This window comes from Bos javanicus, chromosome 13, assembly GCF_032452875.1.
Source record: "Bos javanicus breed banteng chromosome 13, ARS-OSU_banteng_1.0, whole genome shotgun sequence".
NCBI lineage: Eukaryota > Metazoa > Chordata > Mammalia > Artiodactyla > Bovidae > Bos > Bos javanicus.
In genome coordinates, this window is record NC_083880.1 from 30,405,402 (window position 1) to 30,432,352 (window position 26,951).

Below are 26,951 nucleotides of genomic sequence, written 5' to 3' on the forward strand. Positions count from 1 at the left end.
TTTTGGATATGACATCAAAAGCAAAAATAAACAAGTGGACTGTATCAAACTAAAAAGCTTCTGTGTAACAAAGGAAAATGAAAAGGCAACCTACTGAATGGGAGAATATATTTGCAAATCTCACATCTGATAAAGGGTTACTATACAAAATATGTGAAGAACTCACAGAACTCAATACAGAAACCTCAAACACTATGATTAAAATAGAGGCAGAGGCTCTGAATGCACATTTTCCTATGAAGATATACTGATTATATACAACAGGTACATGAAACAGTACTCAACACCCACTAGTTGTCAGGGAAATGCAAATCAAAGTCACAATAAGAAACAGCAGGTGTTCGAGAGGATGTGGAGAAAAGGGAACCCCTGGGCACTGTTGGTGGGGATGTACAGCCACGATGGAGTACAGTATGGAGGTTTCTCAGAAAGTTAAAAAGAGAAAGAACTACCACATCTTCCAGCAATTCCACTTCTGGGTATTTATTTGAAGGAAGAGAAAACACTACTTGAGATGCATCTTCATGTTCAATGCAGCACTGTTTACAACCCAAGATACTGAAACACTCCAAATGTCCATCAGTGGATGAATGGATGAAGAAAATGTGGTCTATACACTAAATGGAGTATTATTCAGCCAATAAAAAAGGAAGGAACTCTTTCTATTTGCCTCAACATGGTTGGAACTTGAGGGCATTATGCTAAAGTGAAGTAAATCAGACAAAGACAAATACCCTATTATCCCAATTATATGTGGAATCTAAACAAGACTGAGCTCACAGATACAGGAACAGATTGGTGGTTGCTAGAGGCAAGGGGTGGGGGAGTAGGTGAAAGGAGTAAAAGATGTCAGAGGTACAACCTTCAGTTATAATATGAGTCATGGGATGTGATGTACAGCATGGTGACTAGAATTAATCATACTGTACTGCTTATTTGAAAACTGCTAAGAAAGTTTAATTCAAAAGTAGTATTTTTCCCTGTTTAACACCATCAGAAGTCAAGATTCAAGTAACCATACTTAAGTACCATGTGAAACAAAACCCTTCCTTGTGAGAATATGATGATCACTTTTTTTGGTTCTCATTTCCACTGTTTCTTATTTAAAACTTTCAACTAGTCCAAGATAGATTTCATTCAGTAATCCAACAACTCTTTAAAAATAAAACTCAGGAAAGGATCAATGTATTTCAAATATATAAAGATATAAAACAATGTTAATAAAAAATAAAATCTTTTACCTTCTGGATCATAAGTTTGAAAAACTCTTCTGGCTTGTTCTGAAGGAGCCTCAGGGGCAACTAAAGCCATATCCTGAAAACATAAAAAAACATGCTATCAACAAGCTGCAATATCATGACATTAAAAGCAAAATAAATACAAGGCTAGAGAAATGAAGACATTTGGAATCAAAATACTGTGAGTTCTGTTAATATTTGTATCATAGCTGTATGACTCTCTGGGCCTTAACTTTACCTCTGAAAAATGGCAATACTTCACAGAGAACTGTTGTAAGAATGACATATAAAGTTTTATATAACTCTTGAAAAAGTCTAATATTGCATAAGTAATTACTATAAAACTGAATCTCTAAAAATTAATGACATTTTTTGTTGTATAGTAATAGCCAATGAAAAATAACAAAATATACTCTAGTTTTCAAATATCTAAAAATTAAATCCAGAGATATGACAACAATTACATAAGAATTCATTTGAAATTTTTTACTTTAGAAAGCATGTTATATCAATGACCTAGGGACAGATCAATAACAACTTCAGCATGTTCAGAATTTTAACTTTTATTAAAGGAAATATCCAAAAGGCAGGTTTTTTCCCCCTATAAAACTTATTCTCTATCATGATGAATTTCTTTAAAAGTAAGCCACAACTTACCAAAAATAAGCATAAAGTTCAATGTTATCCTGGACTCTTCACAAAGCTTTACTCCACATATTTTAACCATTATGAAATTCTACACTTAACCAACATGAAACTAGAATATAGGCTCTAGTTGTTTTCCTCTATTCATATATCTGGTCCAAGCATCTGCCTATAATTATGTTCATTCAGACAAACCTTATCAGAGAGCAAGTTTCCCAAGCTTCTCTTTTTACCATCTTGATTCCTTTTTGAGGAGTAGGTATAAAGGAAACATATCTCAACATGACAAATGCTATTTATGACAAATCCTCAGCCAACATAAAACTCAATGGTGAAAAGCTGAAAGCTTTCCCACTAAAATCTGAAACAAGACCAGGATGTCCACTCTCAGCTCTTCTAATCAACATAGTATTGAAAGTCCTAGCCACAGCAATTGAACAAGAAAAATAAAGGGATTCAAAATAAAAGGGAAGTAAAATTTTCATTATATGCAGATGACATATATGTAGAAAATCCTAAAGATTTCATATAAAAACTTCTAGAACTGATAAATAACCAACAATATAGCAGGATACAAAATTAATATACAGAAATCTGTTACAGTTCTTTACACTAACAATGAAATATCAAAAAGTACAAAAAAAATCCCTTTTAAAATCGCATCAAAAGTAATAAAATACTTAGGAATGAACCTGGCCAAAGAAGTGAAAGACTCATATGGTAAGAACTATAAAACACTGATGAAGGAATTTGGAAATGACTTAATGAGACAGAAAGACATCCCATGCTCCTGGGTTGAAAGAATTATTATTAAAATCTCTATATTACCCAAAGCAATCTACAGATTTAAAGCAATCCCTATCAAATTACCTATGACATTTTTTTACAGAACTAGAACAAAGAATCCTAAAATGTATATGGAACCATTAAGACCAGAACTGCCAAAGCAATCCTGAGAAAAAAGAACAAAGCTGGAGACATAACCCTCCCAGACTTCAGACAATACTACACAGCTACAGTAATCAAAATAGCATGGTACTGGTACAAAAACAGACATATGGATCAGTGGAACAGAGTCCAGAAATAAACCCACACACTTGATTTACAGCCACATATAAATCAGTGAACTTAGAATACTCACCTCAATACCACACACAAACTCAAAATGGCTTAATGACTTAAATATAAAACATGACACCATAAAACTCCTAGAAGAGATCATAGGCAAAACACTCTGACATAAATTGTAGCAATGTTTTCTTCGGTCAGTCTCCCAAGGCAATAGAAATAAAAGTAAAAATAAACAAATGGGACCTAATCAAACTCTTAAGTTTTTGCACAGCAAAGGAAACCATAAACAAAGTAAAAAGACATCCTGAAGAATGGGAGAAAATATCTGCAAATGATGCAATTGACAAGGGCTTAATTTCCAAAATATCCAAATACCTCATACAATTCAAAAAATAAATAAATCAAAACTACAATGAGGTATCACCTCACAAAGGTCAGAATGGCCACATCATTAAAAAGTCTACAAATAACAAATGCTAGAGAGGGTGCACAGAAAAGGGAACGGTTGTACACGGTTGGTGGGAATGTACATTGGTACAGCCACTATGGAGAACAGTATGGAGATTCTTTTAAAAGCTAAACATAGAACTACCATATGATTTAGCAATCCCACTCCTGGGCAGATATCTGGAGAAAACCATGGTTCAAAAGGATAAATGCACCCCTGTGTTCACAGCAGCACTATCTGAAATAGCTAAGACATGAAAGAAATAAAGATGTGGTATACACACACACGGATATTACTCAGCAACAAAAAAGAATAAAATCAAGCCATGTGCAGCAACACAGACTGACCTAGAGAGTATCATACTAAGTGAAATACACCAGAAAGTCAAATACTGTATGATATCAATTACATGTGCAATCTAAAATATAAAAAAATGAACTTATTTATAAAATGGAAACAGACTCACACAGAAAACAAACCTATGATTACCAAAGCAGGGAGGGGATGGGGGAGGGATAAATTAGGAGCCTGGGATTAGTACATACAAATAACTATATATAAAATAGCTAATCAACATGGTCTACTGTACAGCACAGGGAACTATATACAGTATCCTGTAACAAACCACAATGGAAGAGAATATGAAAAAGAGTAAATATATTTGTATAACTGAATCACTTTGCTGTACAGCAGAAATACAACACTGTAAATCAACTATTCTTCAATTTTTAAAAAAGTGGGATATAAATGTTAAATAGAATTTAAATTGCTGTTTCTCCATCGAAACAAATTTTTAAGAAATGCACTAAATAACTTTTGTCCTAATCATCTTGCCCTTATCTCAGAGATGAAGGAATAAACTCTTCAGGGTCAGTTAGAGTAGTTCTCACCTGACCATGTCTGAGCACCTTAATAGTATGTTCCACTCAATGGGGAGTAGGTATCAAATGGGTATGGGAGTCAAAACAAGGCAATATATGCAAGCCCCTACACAGTTTTAATGTATTAAATGATAAAATAATTTTTAAAAATCTGTTACTTTATAATGTAGATCTGGTAATATACAATTATTTCCCTTTTACCATCCCTTGATACCAACTTTTAGGGTCTCCTTTTCCTGCATTTTCAGTATCATTTTATAGATAATACACATGTCAAGGGCCATGCTTTCATCTGGCTGAACTTTCAATGCCTTTCTGATTTTATGATCCAGTCCTTTACTGCTAGATACTTGGATTGTGTGTAACATTTTACCATAACCACTGCTGTACCAAATACACTGGAACATGTGATTTCATACGTGAACAGTCATATCTATAGGACATGAACAGTTGTATCTGTAGGACAGAGTTCCAGAGCAGAATCATTGAGCCATAGGAAAAAGGCACTGTAGTTTGGTACTACAGACACTACCCGATTCTTGGGTTAAATTTGTTCATTTAACCTAGTCTGAACAGTATTTCTTAAAATGCTTTCCTTTCTCTAATACATCACCAGTACAGCCTTAGCTCTACAATCACCTTTGTATCAAGGCCAGGATTGTAGTGTGGGTTCTCAGATTTAGGGGGCGTTTAATAGCATTGAAACTATTGTTATTATTATTACTTAGCTTCCTTTACCACTCCCAAACCTTAATTGCAAACGTTTCTACATGTAGAAACTGTTTCCAAGTCTCCTTTCTTTTTCAATTGTCCCCTTGAGAACACATGTTGGAATCTGTGGAGGAGCAAAGTCACTGAAACGCTGGTGAAGGAAAAGGTATACAGCTGTAGATGAGCTCTTATGCAAAGGGGAGGGTTTGGAAGCACAAGATGAAGATAAAGTCATTCTTCCTACTCACCACCTGTTGCATTTCAACCTTTGTTTCTAGTAAGTGATGAGGCAGAGCTTGAAATGAGTTTTAATACATTACTTCAAAATTTCTAAATATTAATTAAAACTGTGATCTAAGTAGAAGGAATGGGCATAATGTTTTTCTTGGTAAAAAACAAACAAAAAGAATCTTTTGGGGGGAAGAGGTGGCAGAGAATATAAACGAAGCATCTTTTAAATCTTCCTACAAAGTGAAGTTTTGGGAAATTGCCACCGTTTATAAAGTTTGGGGAACAAGGAAGATTCCAGTTCTAGCCAGAGGAAAAGGTTGGCATCAAATTCTCTGACATTAAAGATTTCAGAAAATAAGGGAGTATGAAAAGAATTTATTAACTACCTGATGTCTCATCTTTAAATTTCAAGTGCTACAAATAAATAAATACTATGCTTATGTAAAAAAAAAGAAAATTAAAATAGACTAACAAAAACATTCACTGCTGATCTCTTGCCTCCAGTTATAAACATATAAACAATTTAGGCTTCAGAAAACGTGTACTTAATTCTTGTTTGAACAGTGATGGCCTAATATAGAAATATCAGATGAAGCCTGGGCAAAGTCCTGGTGTACTCTGATTTAACAAGTGTTCATTTGGAGTGAGGGTTGGCAAATTTTTTCTGTGATGGGCCAGACTGTAAATATTTTAGGCTTCACAGGCCATAAGGTAGCAAAATAAGACAATGCATAACAGCAAGATAATATAATACATAAACAAGAGCACCTGGTTGTGTTCCAATAAATATTTCACAAAATAGGTGTAGGGCTTGACTTAGCCTGTGAGCCATAGTTTACTGACCCATGATTTAGAGAATATATTATATTTTTCCCCCTCAATGCTCTAAGATGTAGTATACATGCCTTCTTTTGACATATCTGGGGATATAATGATGTCTTAATCACCTTAATAAATTTTACAAAGAAGGTACTTTGGCTCTCATGTGAAACAGAAAAGAGGGTAGGAAATTCTCACTAGCCGGAATGGAATCATCAAAGGCAGAAACCATGTGAATGAGCACAGCCCAGGGAAACTGAAAGAGCTGAACAGGATGGAGAACTGTGAGAGACAGGGAGTGGTTAGGCAGGGGAATCCGCTCTGATGGAAGAATACACATGCAGTTTGGAGGAGATGGTTAAAAACCCAAGTGGAGCACGTGGCTGTCTTAACACTATGCCACCCAGTGGGTGCCAGTCGTAGGCCTCTCACAGGCCAGCAGAAGAAGGCAATGAGGACTAAAGGAGATCAAAGCTGGAGAGTCTGCCAGGCAAAATATGGTAACAGGTGAAAGATTATAGCAAAGATGTCAGGATGGAGTATTTCCAAAAAGGAATTTAGAGAACTTCTTGTTTGATGTTTAAAAGTTAAAACAAGTATCTCAAAACACTATGAGGAGACAACGAAAAACCCTCAGAAGTAAACTACCAAAACAGAAATTCCTTTTTCCTCTTAAAATACAACCCAGTGGTAGTGGTCGGGTTCCATATAATAAAACCATCAACTATAACTGTCATTACTAGTGAAGCAAACTGTGTCTTGAATAATTAAGAGAAAAAAAATCTTGTTTTGCTCCTTTGGTTTCAGTAATATACTAATAGCTAATCTGCCATACTCCTTAGGAATTAATTGTTCTTAACTCATATCACTGATTTTAAGATGTGTTTGTATTACAGAGGGGAAAAGAAAAACACCAAGTCCCCCTACCAAAACCACAAAAGATTACAATAAATTCTAAGGGAAACATTCCAAAAGTTTTCATCCATAAATTAAAAACAGTCTTCTAAATTGATTGTTGGCTTGCTTATTTTGAGTGTTTACAATGCTTTTTAGATTACTGTAGAAAAAGACCTCTTAGTTAAAGCTTGTTTAAATTTATGTTTAAATGTTTATAGATGAAATCAGGACAAGTTACAAAACTACCTTCTATTCCCATTAAAGTGCTTCATGCTGAACTCCAAACTTGTAACTTTCTAATTTGGTTTAAAATTACAAATTCCAACACTCATTTTTACCAATTTATTTAACTTCAACACTTCTAAACAAGGTTCCCTGTGTAAGACCTGGAGTAGGATGGCCCATGTAGTAATTTTGGCGATATCATAATATTACATCTATTTCATATCTGCACAGCAAGTTTGAACAGCAAGTGTAGAATTTCATTAATTGAGAATGGGTCCTTTTCAACCTTAAGACAAGATATTTTAGTGAGATATAACTGCCAAATTTTTTTTCATTGCACATAAAGGAAATGATTTAATTAGAAAGGATAATATAAAATAGAACTCTTATGTAAAAACTGTATAAATGTGAAGAACAATATGAAGAGGATCCTACCCTCAGATTTTCTATATCTAAGACTTAAATGTGGCAATAGTTTTTAGACTACATATTTAACATATTTTCCCCATATAACTACCTACATACCCATAATGTTTTGAATACCTGTCAAGCCTATTAGATGAGATAAAGACATCACAATCTAATGGAAGAAAGAAAAATATGTTCCTATATGTTCTGTGAATTTTATTAAAATTCTCTTAAAATTACTTTCTAAAATAAAATTCAAACTCACATATCCCCCATCCTCAAAAAACTACCGAGTTGCAAATAAATAGATTCCAACGATGTAATTCCAAATTATCTAAGGCAGCAAGGACAACTGTGAGCATTTTTTTTTCTTCCCCAGTTGCAGTACTTAGGAGAAAATTTCAGTGTGTACTGCATCCAAAACTCTTTAAGGTACTCCCACAAGAGAATCTAAACCTGGGAGTCAAATATTTTAATTAGCAATACTTTTAAATTCTGATTTATCATCAACATTAATTTTATTTTAAAAGTAGTATTCTACACTAGTTAAATATAATCGGATGCTTTAATCACAGGAATGTTATAGCAAACACCTCCTTCTCAGCCAATTTACTGGTCAACAGAGACTGCTAAACAATATAGCTTTTAAAGTTATCTGGCTTCATCCACCTTTCCTTAACTGGCAAAGTACTACAAGGGAAGATGAAAAAAAAACAAAACAAAACCCTGAGGTGTAATGGGACTATCCAATATCCTAGAGTCATGAAATGAATATCTCTTTTTCGTGTAGCTCTGTCTGTCCACCATAAACCTTTTAAAATGTTGTAACATTAGCTATGCTTCTAAAATACCTACGGAAATATAAGGAAGGCCCGTGTTCAGTGTGTTAGCTAGATGTTAATATGTAGCTCATTACCAGAAAGGTCTTTAAAGCTTATTTATTATACCTTTCATCATTATCAAGAGCAATCTGTTGTCATGAGTAATCAAAGAACCCTTGAGAACCTTATCTATTTTCAGGAATGATCATGCACATATAAATTACATTCTAGCTTGCAGACAACATTTTATAGTGCTATGAGGAGTCTTTCCACACACACACACACACACACACACACACAGCTAACTGGGATATAATTACCCTTTAGACTTTAAGTAAAATTTTGCTTTAAAAATCACTTTATTATATGTTCCATATTGACTTTGCTCATTAACTACTTAAGGAAAATACTTTGGGAACCACTAAGAAATAAGATTTTAAATCAGTTATCAAATGCTCTCAAGTAGGGAATTCCCTGGTGCTCCAGTGTTTAAGAAACCGCATTCCAATGAAGAGGACTCAGATTCAATCCCTGGTCAGGGAACTAAGATCCCATATGCGGCGGAGCAACTACTGAGCCCATACACTGCAACAATGACAACAGAAGATCCTGCCTGCCACAACCAAGACCCAAGGCAGCCCAATAAATAAATAAATATATATTTTTTAAATGCTCTTTAAAGTAGGTAGGACAGTGGCCTTTTTTTTTTTCTTTTTTCTTTTTCCTTTTTTTTTTTCTTACTCTTCCATGATTGCTCGAATATGCAGCAGTCCCAGTTACCCCACAACAGCTCACTGCTGTGTGCTGACCTGTGCTGTGTCAGCGAAGTCAGAGTAGGAAATAACACAAGCAAAGCCTTTCAAGATTCTTTCTGCACAGAAACATAAACTCTAAATGTGTAAACAAGACCAGGCAATGGAAGGAAAGTCTTCGATATGATGTGCTGAAATCCTTATGATGATTCATATTAACACTGGTTGGATTCTTTTCCTCCCTATCGCTATGACTGGACCACTCACTGCAGGGATCCCTCTAGCCTTCTCCACTGCTTTATGCAAAAGAATTCATCCCTCAGGCCTAAGGTGTCCTGCTCTCCTGGACATCTAGAATAACTTCTTCTCTTGTTTACTCTGAAGAACTGGGCCAAGAAAAGCTCTTTGCCCCTTTAACCACTGTATGTCATGAAGAAAACCGCTAACACGAGCTGTTACTCTCTAGGCACATGGATACCTACAAAATTCAAGAAAAATGATTATCTGGCTTTTTTTTAAATGGTAGATGTTCATATTATAAAAAAAATCAATCTGATGGTCAAAAATTCCTCATTTCTAGGCTAAGACTCTTTATATCCTTTAAACAAACTGAAACTCTGTGACATTACCTGGCCCCACAGTAGCCCAGGGTGGTAGACAGTGCAGTTGATGTCAATTCCTTGTACTTTCCTGTGAGTGTAATCAGTGCTTGTTGTCATGGGCTCTGTAGTACCTCTCTGTGGCAGGGGTCTACTCCTGAGCCCCACTGACATCACGGTTTGGTTAGGTGCCATTGTTGGCCAAAGAAACAGAAGCAGAAGTGACATCCTGCCAGCTCCTGGAAGAAGCTGTGAGGGCCACCTGTGGCCGTGCCAGGAGAACTGCGAAGTCCTCACAGCAGGAGGCAGGCACCTGCGGGACACGTGCGGCCACCACGCAAATTAAGAGAAGCTTCGGGGGCGTGTGTCCGGGGAGAAGGTTAGAGTGTGCCTCAGCACAGCAAAAAGAGGGGACACTGGCCACAGAGTTTAAACATAATAAAATGGACTTGGTCAAATTCCTCTTTATCCTTGTCATATGCAGGCAGTTCTAGACGATTTCAGTGGCCAAATGCCTGCTCTGGCCTGGGGTGACTGTTCTCACTGCCCCACCCCACCCGTCTTGAATACTGCTGTGTGAACTGTTCAAACTTTAGGATTGGTTGTGACTTCAGGAAGCTGGCAAAAGGAATTAAACCCTAACATTCTAGCTGAGGTTTTAGTTTATGTCACATGTATAATATCTGCTCGTCCTGTTCATCCTTGACCTGCTTCTTCCTCTTCTATTCCTCCGTGCTACCCATGGACGTGAATTTTAACCACATAAGCTGCACAGAAGGAATCTCCATACACATATATACACTTCCTATGTTTCCTGTGAAAACAGAAGCCTAGAAAGATGGCTGACTACAGTCCACACAACACTACACTGGTCATTTAAACTTCGTAGTCCTGGATTAGTATAAGTGCAAAGTAAGGGACATCCCTGACCCTAGATCCTCCCACAGCCTCCTTCCTTTTCTACTATTTTAAACAAGGTTTAACTGTGAAAAATACTGACAGTACTCAACTTCTAATACTCTGTAAGTTTCATCACAGCTTCAGAGAGAAAGTTCTTAAGAAGGTTGTTCTACTTCCATGAACAGGCATGGTTAGCCTTTCATATCAAGATAAGCATGCATAGCTTATCAAGATAAGCACAGTATAGTGAGATGTCAGAGGAGAAATGATTATACCAGTTGGTGCTGTATCTAATCCCAATTTTTGCTTCCATCTTATCTCTTAGCACAATGAATATAGTTCAGCCATCATGAACCGACTATTATTCTCCAAATACAGCACAGAGCTTCACATCCCACATCTCTTTCTGTTTCCTCTTTTCCCAAGCCTAGAGTGCATTCCTCATTTCGTCTCAGTCTAATATACATTGCTGCTGCTAAGTCGCTTCTGTCATGTCCGACTCTGTGCGACCCCAGAGACAACAGCCCACCAGGCTCCCCTGTCCCTGGGATTCTCCAGGCAAGAACACTGGAGTGGGTTGCCATTTCCATTACGTCCTTTAATTCCAGTGCCATCTCCTCTGCACACACCTCTCCCCTCTTTCAGTCTCTAGTTCACCCTAGTATCATAATTTGCTTTCCTAAGGGACAGAAGTATTTAAAAGCTCAGTGAACAGAATTCAGGCTTTAGCCAGGAGGTGTTATTTCTCACTGGTCCCAGACTCTAAAATGTAGATGAAACCAGTACTTATTTCACAGGGTTGCACCGAGGCCTGAATGAGGAGTGCACACAAGATGCTGACCATATAGTTCCCTGGGGTCCCAAAGAGGCGACATGACTGAGCCACCTTCAATTTCACTTTCATCATACATTAAATATATGCTATAAGGCCTTTTCTGCAACCCACTCTATTTGCCACAATTATTTTCATCAATTCTAGACGGACAGGTAGAGGTATGGACTTATCAATGCTGATTCTAAACAAAAACTCATAGACTTTACTCATAACAGAATGCCTGTAGGCATATATCAGCAATACCGTATCTTGTATGGACAATGATCTGGGTTCTAATGTAACAAAAAGCTACAAGACACAAATTCAAATGGAAAGAGTTTACTAGTTTCAGTACACTGCATGATATCATGGACGTGACTGAGACAACAGAAAAAAATTCATAAAAAATACAAAAATATGACAATTATGATTTAAACTACAAACAGTAATATTTTAGCTCTTAAATCCATTTTCCTTTCTGAGGCAAATAAGGCATGAAATTTAAACAAATGCACAAAACTCTAAAATTTGCTTAGGATAAATGGATGGGATGACTAAACCGTATTAATACATAGGAAAACCGTATTACAAAATGCCCAACTGTGGATCTAATTATATTCCAAGTTCTAAGACTTTTATCAGTAATGAAAGATACATAGAAGTTAATTTTCTTTATGATAAAATCTACAAAGCATCATTTTGCTTCTTTTCCTTAAAACTGTGTTAATACACGTACAGGAATATATTCATGATAAAGTAGAATGGTTCAACTTTTGAACGCCCTAAAAAAAGTTCTAACATGTAACTGCAGTAGTCCTGCTAATGTTACACCAAAGAGTAAGAACACAAAAAGAGCATGCTCTGTATAAAGAATTCTATTTTGATTCCCAGTAACAGATACCTCTGTAAAAAGAGTCAGCTCATGCAGGAACAATTCAATGTTTTGTTTCTCTTTTGCATTAAATTCAGTTTCTCCATATACTTTGCATTTAAACAGAGATGTGTTTTCATGTGTACTTCTCTAAAAGGAAACCTGTTTTATCATAGGAAAGGTCAAAGGCAACACTCTACACAGTATACAAGGAGTCCTTTTATAACCATAAAAGAGAGCAAAAAGGAATGTAAAACTCATCTTCCTGGCTTCAAAAGAAAGTTGGAAATGGATTATCAAGGAAATTAGTCACTGATCTTCTGAAAATGAAGCTAGATGTCACAGGTAGGTTCCAACTATTTTTATGTTGAATCAGCAGCTTCCATCCCAGAGATTTAAATGCACAATGAAAACAAAACCACTAAATTTATTTGTCTATCCTTTTATAGATATAATTCTAATACTATTAAAGTATCATATTGTCAAATTTAGAGCATCATCTTGATTCTGCATTGAAAATTAGCTCCATAATTAGTTCCAATTCAAGAAGAAAATATGAAAGTGAGCCAAATAATTTTAATCTGAGACTACCAAATGTAAAAAAGGAAGTTAATGAGTCAAAGGGAAAACTGATAATTAAAGAGAAGAAAAAACAAGAAAGTTCCAGAAAAACATCTATTTCTGCTGTACTGACTATGCCAAAGCCTTTGACTGTGTGGATCACAATAAACTGTGGAAAATTCTGAAAAAGATGGGAATACCAGACCACCTGACCTGCCTCTTCAGAAACCTGTATGCAGGTCAGGAAGCAACAGTTAGAACTGGACATGGAACAACAGACTGGTTCCGAATAGGAAAAGGAGTTCGTCAAGGCTGTATATTGTCACCCTGCTTATTTAACTTATATGCAGAGTACATCATGAGAAACGCTGGACTGGAAGAAGCACAAGCTGGAATCAAGACTGCCGGGAGAAATATCAATAACCTCAGATATGCAGATGATACCACCCTTATGGCAGAAAGGAAAGAAGAACTAAAGAGCCTCTTGATGAAAGTGAAAGAGGAGAGTGAAAAACTTGGCTTAAAGCTCAACATTCAGAAAACTGAAATCATGGCATCTGGTCCCATTACTTCATGGCAAATAGATGGGGAAACAGTGGTTGACTTTATTTTTGGGGGCTCCAAAATCACTGCAGATGGTGACTGCAACCATGAAATTAAAAGATGCTTACTCCTTGGAAGGAAAGTTATGACCAACCTAGACAGCATATTAAAAAGCAGAGACATTACTTTGCCAACAAAGGTCTGTCTAGTCAAGGCTATGGTTTTTCCAGCAGTAATGTATGGATGTGAGACCTAAAAATATACTGTTCATCTCAAAAAGAAAAAGAAGTTATTTCACTGAATAGAAACAATTTTCTCATCCATCCTCAAACCATGAAGACAGATTTTTAAATGATTATTTATGAATACTCAAAGAAGTTTTTTTATTCACTCTTCTGGAGAAAGAATCTGTGTATGTATGTGTGTGTATTTAAGTTGATCAGGCCAAAGAAAAAAAGTAAGTTCTTCTATTTTTGTCTCCATATAGGATACTCCAAGCATTAACAGTTATTTCTTGATTTCTTGATTTCAAGCTTAGGGATCTATTGAATTCTTATGATAAAAGACAACTTAGCATATGCAGCTCCATTTTCCCCCTTTATCAAGTATCAACAAGGTTACATCACAATGTGAAATAAATCTTCAGTGTATTCTGCTAATTTATTTCTTCATCTGTTTAACAAAAATCTATAGAGCACTGTTCTAGGTGCTAGAAACAGGAAGAGACAAAGTGGACACGAATTCTGCCATCATTGAGCTTACTAGTGAGATAATACCTAAAACAAGTTAAGTAAAATATATGTTATGTGCCTAGTGACCAGAAAATATTAAAAATCTTACAGTTTAATAAAAAGACAAACAGCCGAATTCAAAATCAGGCAAGGGACATGAACAGACAGTTCCTCAAAGAAGATATACAAATGGCCAAAGAGCATATAAAAAGATGATCAACATTATCAGTCATTAGGAAAATGTAAATCAAGCCACAACAACTACTTAATGCCCACTAGGATGGCAATACTAATAATGGGACAGTAACAAGTGTTGGCTCCAAGCCAGGCTTCAGCAATATGTGAACCGTGAACTTCCTGATGTTCAAGCTGGTTTTAGAAAAGGCAGAGGAACCAGAGATCAAATTGCCAACATCTGCTGGATCACGGAAAAAGCAAGAGAGTTCCAGAAAAGCATCTATTTCTGCTTTACTGACTATGCCAAAGCCTTTGACTGTGTGGATCACAATGAACTGTGGAAAATTTGGAAACAGATGGGAATACCAGACCACCTGACCTGCCTCTTGAGAAATTTGTATGCAGGTCAGGAAGCAACAGTTAGAACTGGACATGGAACAACAGACTGGTTCCAAATAGGAAAAGGAGTTCGTCAAGGCTGTATATTGTCACCCTGCTTATTTAACTTATATGCAGAGTACATCATGAGAAACGCTGGACTGGAAGAAACACAAGCTGGAATCAAGATTGCTGGGAGAAATATCAATAACCTCAGATATGCAGATGACACCACCCTTATGGCAGAAAGTGAAGAGGAACTAAAAAGCCTCTTGATGAAAGTGAAAGAGGAGAGTGAAAAAGTTGGCTTAAAGCTCAACATTCAGAAAACAAAGATTATGGCATCTAGTCCCATCACTTCATGGGAAATAGATGGGGAAACAGTGGAAACAGTGTCAGACTTTATTTTGGGGGGCTCCAAAATACTGCAGATGGTGACTGCAGCCATGAAATTAAAAGACGCTTACTCCTTGGAAGGAAAGTTATGACCAACCTAGATAGCATATTCAAAAGCAGAGACATTACTTTGCCAACAAAGGTTCGTCTAGTCAAGGCTATGGTTTTTCCAGTGGTCATGTATGGATGTGAGAGTTGGACTGTGAAGAAGACTGAGCGCTGAAGAATTGATGCTTTTGAAGTGTGGTGTTGGAGAAGACTCTTGAGAGTCCCTTGGACTGCAAGGAGATCCAACCAGTCCATTCTGAAGGAGATCAGCCCTGGGATTTCTTTGGAAGGAATGATGCTAAAGCTGAAACTCCAGTACTTTGGCCACCTCATGCGAAGAGTTGACTCGTTGGAAAAGACTCTGATGCTGGGAGGGATTGGGGGCAGGAGGAGAAGAGGACAACAGAGGATGAGATGGCTGGATGGCATTACTGACTCTATGGACGTGAGTCTGGGTGAACTCCGGGAGTTGGTGATGGATAGGGAGGCCTGGCGTGCTGCAGTTCATGGGGTCGCAAAGAGTCGGACACGACTGAGTGACTGAACTGAACAAGTGTTGGCAAAGATGTGGAGAACTGGGAACCCTTGTTTACTGCTGGTAGGAATGTAAAATGGTATAGTCACTGGGAAGCAGCTTGGCATTTCCCCAAAAATTAAAACATAAAACTGCCATATAACCCAGCAATTCCAGTTTTAGATTGATACCAAACTCCCAAAAGAATTGAGAACAGGGACTCAAACAGGTCCTTGTGTAGCAATGTTCACTACAGTACTATTCACCGTAACCCCAGGCAGAAACAAACCACACATCCACTGATGAGTGGACACACTGTGTGACATGCACACAGTGGAGGATCATTCTTTCAGAAGAGGGCTGAAGCGCTGAGACAGGCTAAAATAAGGATAAGCCTCAAGACACAAAAGGTGATATGCTGTATGATTCATTTATATGAAATATCCAGTACAGGGAAATTCATCGAGACCGAAAGCAAACCGGTGGCTGCCAGGATTCCAGGCAGGAAGAATAGGGAGTAACTGCTAAATAGATCTGGGTGATGAATATGTTTTAGTACTAGATAACAGGTGATGGCTACACAATATTGTGAAATGTTCCAAATATGGTTAATTTTGTTACATGAATTTTACCTCAATTAAAAAATATCTATTTTGAAAATAAGTGGGAGAGAGACTGTTAATGAAAAGGGAGGAGGACTGAGATTTTTATAAAGGGTCCCAGGGAAGGCCTCACTAAGAAACTGACACTTGAATCCTGATCTGAAGTATAGAGTTCCATACCAAGGTCACAGGTGTGAGGCCTTGTACTAAGGCCATAGAGTCCCCCACCAAGGTCATCTCCCAGAACTGACTGAGCCCCATAGCAACCATTGCCATGAGTCCTCACATCCTTACCACCCAGTTCCCTGGTAAAAATGCCCATTCAAGTACTCACCCTATAGCACCCTAACCAATCACCTAATGCCACCCTTTCAGCAAGAATTTTGTCTTGAGGCTACAGAAACTGACTACTAACCCACGAAAGGGGTCGGCTCTCTCTTGACAGGCCCACGATTCTAAGTCAGCTCTCCCTGGTCTGCCAGGTGTCAGCCCACTGTGCTCAGAGTGCCCTCATTATCTCAGCTCTTTGTTCTTAATAATAAAGTCACTCCCTTCTGAAATGCTCCATATCTGGAGATTGTTTTCCAACCTGTGCTCAGATTGCCATGCACGACATGAAGGTAGGGAGGAATCCTTGATACAGACGTCCACTCCAAGATCCTAAAGGCAAGAGCAGGGGTGGAGGGCTTGTTTCCCGTTGGAGGTACAGGAAAAGCCACTGTGGCCAAGCAAGACAGGAGGGGAGAGGAGCAAGAAACACGCTTATAGGGCACTGGGGAGTCTGATGAGCCGAGGGAGGGCCGAGGGGGTCACTCTAAGGACACTGGCTTTTACTCTTAGTGAAAAGGGAGCCAATGACATGAAGTGACTCCATTTAATGGGCTCATTCTATTGCTGAATTGAGAAGCTATTAAGCTCCATGAAGGGCAACAGCATGCTCGTCAGTTAGGAAGCTACTGCCACGACCTAGGGCAGAGCATTCTCCAATCTGTCTTTCAGTTCTTTCAGGAAGTTTTCGGTTTCTCTTCTGTCCTTCAAATGTCCTTTCCTCACGGCTTCAATAGTTTCATGGAGTTCATCATAAATTCTCTTATGGTTCTTGGTTTCTTGCAATTTTCTTTTGATGCCTTCATTGTCCTACATTATCTCTAATCTTTTGAGCTCCTTTTCCCTATTTGTTCTGATTTCTGTTTTTCACATTAACATTTCTCAAATGTCTCATGATCCTTGGTGGTCTTTTAATATGTGAGAGACTAAAAAGCACTGTCTGTGTGGGCAGGCCTTGTAAACCTCACTGTGGGGTTATTTTGGCTGGGCCGTTTCACTGCAATATCTTGACCTTGTCAATGTAGCCAAAGAAAAATAAATGGCCTTAACCATGAGTAGCTGCATTTGACAAGCGCAAAGCTGTGGAGTTTTCTGAGGGTCTACGGTCTATTAAAAACACACATCTCATTAGACTTCTCACTCCTCACCTATCTCAATCTATCACCAAGTTCTGTCAACTCAGGAATAAATCTCTCAAATTTGTATACAGTTGATCCTTGAACAATGCAGGGGTTGGGGACACGGACCCTCAGCACAGTCAAAAACTCACAGGAAACTTAAAATTGGCCCTGTGTATTCACAGTTCCTCTGTATCTGTGGTTCTGTATCCACAGATTCAACCAACTGGAGATCCACCCAACCAGAAATTGTGTAGTATTTACTAATGAAAAAAAAATCTATGTAAAATCAGTTCAAATCCACATTGTTCAAAGGTCAGCTGTACGTCTATCCATGTCTACCGTTGATACCTTGGATCAAACTACCTTTTGCTCATCAGGAAGTCTACAGGAGTCTTGTTTATCTAATCCCTAGGATACCCTTCAATGTCTGCTTTCTACAGTTAGCCAGAGTGATTTTTTTCAAAATGTACTTTTAGTCCTGTTCCCTTCCTTCCTATCTCTCCCTCAAACTACTCCCAGCACCGATTTTTAAACTCTGGTGGCTGCCCTTACTCTTAGAAGAGCGTGCACAGGTTGTCTACCTTTACAGCTTCCTCCTGCCCCCACCTCCAAGTCTCAGGGCTCCCCTTCTCTTTCAGCTGTTCGCACCACAGTCCTTTCTTCTGCAGTGATTTGCTTGCTCCAACTATTTTCCCTGTAGGAACTGCTTTTTTCCCTTTCCCTGTAGCTTAATTTTACTGATGCCTCAGGGCTCATTTTCAACATCAATTCCTCAAGGAGTCATCCCTAATCTTCCTCTAATCCACCTTTAGAGACCTGTGCTTTGTCAGCACCCATCACAGCTTTAGTTTTTTAAGTGTGACTCTTTGATTAATGCCTCCTCCATGAGAATGCACACATCCATAACAGGCGCCTAATCTATTTTCTCCTCACCACTGTATTCACAGCACCTGGCATAATGCCAGGCACATAGTAAATAAACCCTGTAAATATGTAAGAAATGGGTACATACGTAAATGAAGAGAACTGCGACTATAATCACTCCCAGTGTATAAGTCACATGAGAAAGTCTACTGCTTTTCAAAGGCATTTTATTGGGTTGGCCAAAAAATTCATTTGGGTTTCCTGTAACAGCTTATGGAAAAGCCTAACAAACTTTCTGGCCAACCCAACACAATGCCAAATTACAGACTGCCTTTAAAATCATGACCTTAAAACATGCTTTTTAAATAGTATTTCATCATAATCAGTACAAAGAAGTCAGCGTACACAAAATACTTTTCCTGACAAACACAGGTTTTGTAGAAAAAGGTATCAATATTCTCTTTAAGTTTTGGGGGAGGGAGACAGAGGGGAAATTGTGTTATTTCAGGTTAGGAACATACGAGTGAATAAACCTACCAAAAACAAATCAAAAACAATAACAAAAATAAATTCACTGCCAAAATCACTTACTCAAATATATAAATATCCAAGAAAGTATGATCAAATAACAGATCTTATTGTAATGTAAAAACAAACAAAGTTTACAATATTACCTAAATGGCAAACACTACATGAATAAAATTTTGAAAAATTTAAATTTGGACCCAGTAAATATTATCAAGTATTATTAATACTGGGCTTCCCTGGTGGCTCAGATGGTAAAGAATCTACCTATAATACAGGAGACCTAGGTTTGTTCCATCCCTGGGTTGGGAAGATTCCCTGGAAGAGGGCATGGTAACCCACTCCAGTATTCTTGCCTGGAGAATCCCCATGGACAGAGGAGCTGGCGGGCTGCAGTCCATGGGGTTGCAAGGAGTCGGACACAACAGAGACTGAGCACATTATTAATATCATTTACCATTTACATGTTCTTCCAGCTTTGTAACAGTTTATTTCAAAGGGAAAAATTCTTTACATGTAACTTTTTAAAGATACCATGTGCAAGCAATCCAAATTCAATTGCTCTAAAATTCACTGAAAAAGAAGTACCATGCTTTTAAGAGGCTTCAGAGTGAGTCATGAAAAAACATTTTTAGAAGATATAAATGTCACTGGAACCTAAATGTGGGAAATTTGTGCAAAGGCTTTATTCATGAAACTAATGAATTCCCTATACTTTGATGGACAGGGAAGCCTGGAGTGCTGCAGTCCATGAGGTCGCAGGGAGTCGGACACGACTGAGCAACTAAACTACACAAAGGTAAGTGTAAAAACAATTAGCACAAAATTTAATTAAGAGTTCTAAAAGAGAGATAAGGTATTTGAAATATACAAATTGAATAATTTTTAACAGCAGAAGAACCTAAAATCTTAACATAAACTTCTATAATCACTTTAAATTTACGTGCACTTTCCTATTAGGATTATTAGTAGCTTTGAGGATGTATATAAATGAAGACAGATTTAAAAACCTTGACTGGACTTCCCTGGTGGTGCAGTGGTTAAGAATCCACCTGCCAACGCAGGGGACATGGGTTGAATCCCTGATCCAGGAAGACCCCACATGCTGTGGGGCAACTCAGCCTGTGCTCTAGAGCCTGGGCTCCACAACGAGAGAAGCCACTGCAATCAAAGCCGGCGTACCCCAACGAAGGGTGACCCCAACTCATCCCAACCAGAAAAAGCAACGTGTAGAAACGAAGACCCAACGCAGCCAAAAACAAACAAAGGTTGAAAAATCTTGACTGATTTCCACAGTGTACACTGAGTGTGTTTTGAGGCCTACATACAACTGGTGTTGCAGGGGTCTTTGTTTTTTCTCTATATATGTACCTCATGAGTCCAATTCAACTCTTCACTGCATGTGGCTGAGGTCTGTGGATAAGAAAATCAATGAGAGTCCCTGCCCCATACAAGGCTCACTACTGACCAGGAGCCATGAGACAAAAGGCTTGAGGGGAACAACTGTGCATCTTGGGAATGACAAAGGGAACTTCATTGGCAACAACGAAGCAAACCAGGACAGGTAGGGGGCAGTGTGTATTTCACAGAATGGTGCGTACTCCCACGACACTCTCGACATACCTGATATCAATGCTTGAAAACAGAATGTCTGCACTGTTACATAGCTCAACCGACACTGTTGCTTGTATTAATCTCCCATGAAATCTTTTCTGCTATTTTGACAACAAAATCATTTCTTAAATATCACTCATAAAATTTAAGATTTAAAATAGTTTTATCTTCAAGGTTCTACTGTAGGACCTTGGTCCTACAGGAAACTCTGTAGGTCCATAGGAAACTCTACTCAATGCTATGTGGCAGCCTGGATGGGAGGGGAGTTTTGGGGAGAGTGGATACATGTAAATGTATGGCTGAGTCCCTTTGCTGCGCCCCTGAAACTATCACAACGTTGTTAATCAACTATATACTCCAATACAAAATAAAAAGTTAAAATTAAAAAACACATTTTATCTGTCTTTTATATTTCATAGAATTTAATAGTTTTCCTAACGCTAAAGAATAGGGCTGTGATAAAAATAATAACTGACTTGAAAACACATTTCTGTATGTGAACTGGAACGGATTTCCTTTTCTGGAAATTTATAACACTTGACACTAAAATTAGTCAAATGATGAAATCTTCAGTCAGGGAATTAGGTGTTTAGTTTCTGCAGGTTACACTTGCTTTTAACGTCTTCCTCTCTACTTCAGGAGGGAAATGAACAGCAAAAGCTGTCAGATGAAATACAACAAATCAGTAAGATCTGTACTTTTCAATTGTATTTATAGCTTTCCCTGTAAGGAAAGGTTAAGCCTGTATCTGCCACTAAAACCACTTGCTGGATGTTTGCCAGCACAATAAAAATACAGTTATAAATAATGAAACAGATCCACTAAACCTAGCACTGTCAGTTTAGTCTTTAGTACAATTTATATAATTCATACTTCTTACAACAGACACAAATAAAGAACACTAACAAGTACAAGCTGAAAGAGCACGCAGAGTGATCAGCAAAGTGCAACAGGATTAAGAAACATCAAAAATATAATTCTTTATTTTCTCCCTTTAGTCCAACATCTAGCACGTCTACGCAGGCATACCAGAATAATGAGAAAGGCAATGATGATGATGATGATGACAGCTAAGATTTACTGGGCATTTAACATGTACTAGGTTCTGCTAAATGTTTTATATTTAAGCCTGACAACAATCCTAAGAACAAGATCCTATTTCTAAATCCTATTTTAAAGACATGGGCGAAGAGGCTGAGCCATGTTGGAAGTGGCAAGGCTGGGATGCTAACAAAGGCTTCTGAATTCAAAGCTCTAAACCAGTCAATTGTGGGAAGAGAAAGATTATAAAGCCTTGGATTTAGCAACACTTTTCTGGGGGCAAAAATTTTAAACACATTCAAATGGATTTAACCTAGTTCGATATTGTTATACTATATATACTAAAACTGTGGAAATATTCCATCCTAAAAGAGCAACTGACTTCTAAATCATTGAACTATTAATAAATTTCAAAATATTTTCCTAGATGTTGTAACTAAAACTATTTTATATCACGTAAATTAGATTTTTATCCTCTAGAAAATAATAACTCAAAACATTTAATTTCAATTATTTTCACCATAACACAGTGATTTCTGAAAAAAATCAGAAGTCAAACTTGTAAAGTTGGTAAAGATAAAGAAATTATAACTAAATCATGACAGACTTGACTGAAATGATCCCAAAACTAGAGCAGGACAATCGAATAAGCAGTATGATCCTTTAGTATTGCTTTTTTAGATTTTGAAACAATCCACTGAACTCTGTATAAAGATTCAAACTAAATATGGATGTAATATTACCTGTTTGCCTGATGTCAAACTTAAAAACAACAACAAAGAGATCCTGCAAAGCATACCTTGGCAAAAAATACGGTCAGGTGAGTTTCACTGCCAACAATCCAAATAGGGAATTTTGGAGATTTCAAGTAAGAGCCAACCTAGAACAAAGGTAGTAAAATAAGTAAATGAAAATTTTATATTGCCTGTTAAATATTTACCAACAAATGCTTGAAGCATCACTAAAGTGCCTAATTCATATTTAAATGGAATAATGGGATTGTGCCAGAATGCCTTACCCATAAAGGTCAAACGTTAAATGTAAAAATGAGTGTTATAAAGACTGTCAGGGCAAAGCTTATACTGCATCATTCCACTAGAATAATAATAACAATAATACAGATTTAACACAGCAAAAAAGAAATTAGTGTAACCCTAAGAATCATTCTCATGTCTCACTGAAAATCTTAGATAAAATGGCCACTTCTAGGAATTTCAGCTTGGTACTTCAAACTCTAAAACTATAAATCTGATGATAATTACTTTATCAGGAAAATAATCATAAATTAACAAGTGAGTAGATACATGAATAAATAAGAGAAAAAGCCTTAAGAACATCCTGTCTTCAAAGAACTTAGAGCAATATAATAAATAGACTCTCTAAAGCAAAATACATACTTCCATCTAGGAATAGTAAAGAATCCTTCACTTGATTCTTTATGGCAGGAAGTAAGTTCAAAGTTACACAATATTAATTCTCTCTAAAATACATTAAAAAGTTATACCTTATAGCCTGCCTCCAAGGTTACACACTTAACCTATAAAAACAACAGCACCGAAAATTTAAGGGTATCATTTTTGTGTGACAGAGAAAAAGCAAGCTTAAAATTCAACAGGTGAAAAACTGACTTGTGAAATCTGACCATGTTCACATCAGTCACTCACACTGTTAGATGGACAAGGACTCTGAAAAACAAGTAACCTTACCAATTACATTTGCTGAGTTTTCTTTTCTCACACAGGCCTTCACCCGCCCCCCAACCCCCACTGGAGCTGGGAAATCCCAAGTGGCTACTTGCAGCGGTCAGTCAGGGTCAACTATTCATCACTGAGCGGCCAAAAGCCTCGCCATGGTGTCCTGCTTTCAACCACCTTATTGTGACCATTAGGAGGGCAGTGGGAGAGTAAAACTATTTTTTGACCTGTGATGGGAGACATGAGCTGGATGTGCTAATCACAATGAACAACCAGTAGAGGAGGAAGGGTGATCTGAGGACAATACAGAAGATAACAGTAAAAGGAAAAGGAGAAGACAAAGCTTATCAGAGATTCAGAATTGAGGGATTTCAGAGGTTTTCGGCCAAGTCCGTCCATTCTACATAAGGAAACCAGAAGATACACAGGATCAGTGCCTGGTCTGAATTCAAACAGCTAACTAGCAGAGAGTCGGAATTAAAACTCATGTTTTCTGACACATAATGTGGCAGCTCTCCATTACATCATGCTACCTCTTGTGATGCAAAGTTTAGACATCGTTTAATTCCTCTTCTAGAAAAAGTGGGCATGTATCAGTGTGTAAGCGTGTGTGTGTGTTAAGGTAGAAGTAAAAAAAAATGAGGATAAAATTATATACAGTGGCATCAAAGGGTAAATGAATGCTGAACTCATGCAGTGTTTTGTAATAATAAAAATAAATAAATTGAAAGGGCATAAATAGTGCACCCCCCCTTTGGAAAACAGTTTGCCAGTTCCTCCAAAAATTATGTAGATATCATGTGATCAAGTAATTTCATTCCTGGGTACACACCCAAGAGAAACAGAACCATGTCCACAAAACACTAATGTTCACAGTAGTATTATACATTATTATGTTAGTATTATATATTAATGTTCATAGCAGTATTATTCATAAGAGTCAAAAATCAGAAACAATCTAAATGTCCATCAACTACTAAAGAGAAAAACAAAATTGATATAAATTGATAAATCATACAAAAGAATATTATTTGGTCATAAAAAAGAAATTAAGTACTAATACACAGGAATGAACAATGGAAACATTATGCTAAGTGAAAGAAGCCGCCAGACATGAAAGGCCACATACTGTTCGATTCCATTTAGATGAACTATCCAGAAGAGGCAAAGCTTCAGCGTCAAAAAGGCGCCAGGGGCTGGCAAGGAATGAGGAAATGACAGCTAAAGCGTGTAGAGGATCTTGGAGTGAGGAAATGTACTGAAATTAGATAGTGGTCATGACGGCAGAGGCTTGTGAATACACAAAAAAACCCACTGAATTATATACTTTAAAATGGTGAATTTTATGGCTTCGGAGTTCTATATCTATTTTTTTTTTAAAGTGCACACCCCAAAGCACTCAGAGTCAACCTTTCATCTCAGTACACTCTCACAGACACATGCACACAGGAGCTGGAGACAGGGAGAGAGAAAGAGAGCCAGAGAGCCCATGAGAGAGACTGTTTCCTTTGTCTTAATGAATGCATATGATAAAAGTAATATGAAATTGATCATTTTAACTCTAAAGGGCAATTTGCTACACTATCAAAGAAAAGGAAAACATTCAGACTCACAAAATCCATTAACAACACAATTATTTCCTAACTGCTGTTTCTCTAAATGTTTGATAAAAAGTATATAATTCCAAGTATATATATTTTTTCAGAAGGACAGCTATAATTATATACAGATGAGCACCACAGTGTAAGAGTTTTATTTTTCTTCTCTTTTAAATGCTTATCTTCACTTAGTTTCGAGGTCCTCACTAGGGGCTGGTCAGCTTCCTTTAAAAAAGGCAGCTGATGAAGTCCAAACCTCCCTGATATGTCTCCCACACTCCAGGCCACCATGCATGGCCCTAATCGCCTTGGAGCCCGGTACCAGACAAGGGATGACTCCCAAGCCCCAGAGCCCACTGAATCTATTCAAACCAGCCAGCCCACAGTGGGGCCAGGCATGGGTTGCACGGCCCCCCAGCCAACTCCACACCAGTTCCCATAAGGAAGCTGCTCTCAGGCCTGCAGTCTACCAGTGCCTTGTCTACAGGTCTCCTTCTCTCCCTGGCCCTGTCTTGGAGCTTTCTCTTGTTTACAGCTGTAAGTAACAGAAGTGTTCTGCCTTTCATCTATCTGAGCATCTGTGTGCTGTATCCTACCATAAGAAATATCTTTAAACCCTAGAAAACACCACCAATACTGCTAGAACACTAGACTGGTAATACTAGGGCAGTACTAAGGCAGTAATACTGGGGTAACAGGAGACTATACAGCAGCTAATGACTTCCCACTATGATCTTAGGCAGAAAACAAACATTCCTCTGTTCTACCTAACTGTTAAAGAAAAGCAAATGCGCATATTTAGAAGAGCTCACCATTGTGGTGAAACTGTCTGCTCATTCATTCAACAAATGTTTACTGAGCATCTAATATGTACCCAGAAAGACAATGTGACTGCTTTCATAGAGTTAATATTCCACTAAGGGCAATAGAAAAATTCAAGATTAAAAAAAAAAAAAAGATAACTAAGCCAACAAAAAAAGGTCATTACAAAGTGATTATTCCTACAAAAAAATGTGAAAAGAGTCAGTGGGAAATGGTCCAGGAAAAGGCCCTTAAGGTACCATCTGAGTTAGGGCTTGAAGGAGAGAGGAGTGATCCATTCAGCTGGAGTATTCCAGGCAGAAATGAAAGAAGTATAAAGATTCATCAGGTAAGGGCTTGTTGTTTAGTCGCTAAGTCATGACTGATTCTCTGCAATCCCGTGGACTGCAGCCCACCTAGGTCCCTCTGTCCATGGGATTTCCTGGCAAGAAAACTGGAATGGGTTGCCATTTCCTTCTCCAGGGGATCTTTCCAACCCAGGGAAGGTAAGGGCTTGGCACGTATGAAGAACTGACAAGAGACAGTGTGGCTGGAGGACAGAGAATCCAGACCATCAGGGCCTTAAGGCCACAGGGTGAAGATTTCAAAACATATCACCTTCACTCTTTATCCTCCTGCAAAACACACACCGTGCACTTTTTAGAAAACAGCTTCATTGAAGTATCTTTGACATACAAAAACAACATATTTAAGGTGGACAACTTGATGTTTTAATACATGTATATACTGTAAAAAGATCACCACAATCAAGCTAATTAACACCCATTATCTCTATCTAGTCGTCATTTTTTTATGTGCATACACAGTCACACTTTTGGGAATATGAATGGTTGGTTGTGGATGTGTTGGGGAGGAGACACAGCTTTATTCCCTGGTTGCTAGACTGCCTCAGGATAGCTTTAGCTTGTGTAACTGAAGTCACTAAAAATGTAAGAGTTACTACTGTTTGACAGGACAATTACTATTAATGAATAAAGGCAGGATGAAGTCATTTGATCATCATGTCCATATCATCCCTGTGCAAGTGTTGTCATGAAAGGCGAATGTTGTCTAGTAAAAAAGAA

General features: G+C 37.7%; 1 protein-coding gene across 4 annotated transcripts in view; it reads right to left on the reverse strand.

Moving 5' to 3' along the window:
- The window catches only part of MINDY3 (MINDY lysine 48 deubiquitinase 3), a 79,681-nt gene that overhangs the window by 13,426 nt on the left and 39,304 nt on the right, over window positions 1–26,951 (reverse strand). For all 4 annotated transcript variants that reach the window (XM_061436126.1, XM_061436127.1, XM_061436129.1 and 1 more), the window contains 2 exons: window positions 22,573–22,653; window positions 1,242–1,314 (listed from right to left, as the gene is read on the reverse strand). In XM_061436126.1, coding sequence (XP_061292110.1) covers window positions 1,242–1,314; window positions 22,573–22,653 — 154 coding nt within the window. The remainder of the gene's footprint in view (window positions 1–1,241; window positions 1,315–22,572; window positions 22,654–26,951) is intronic.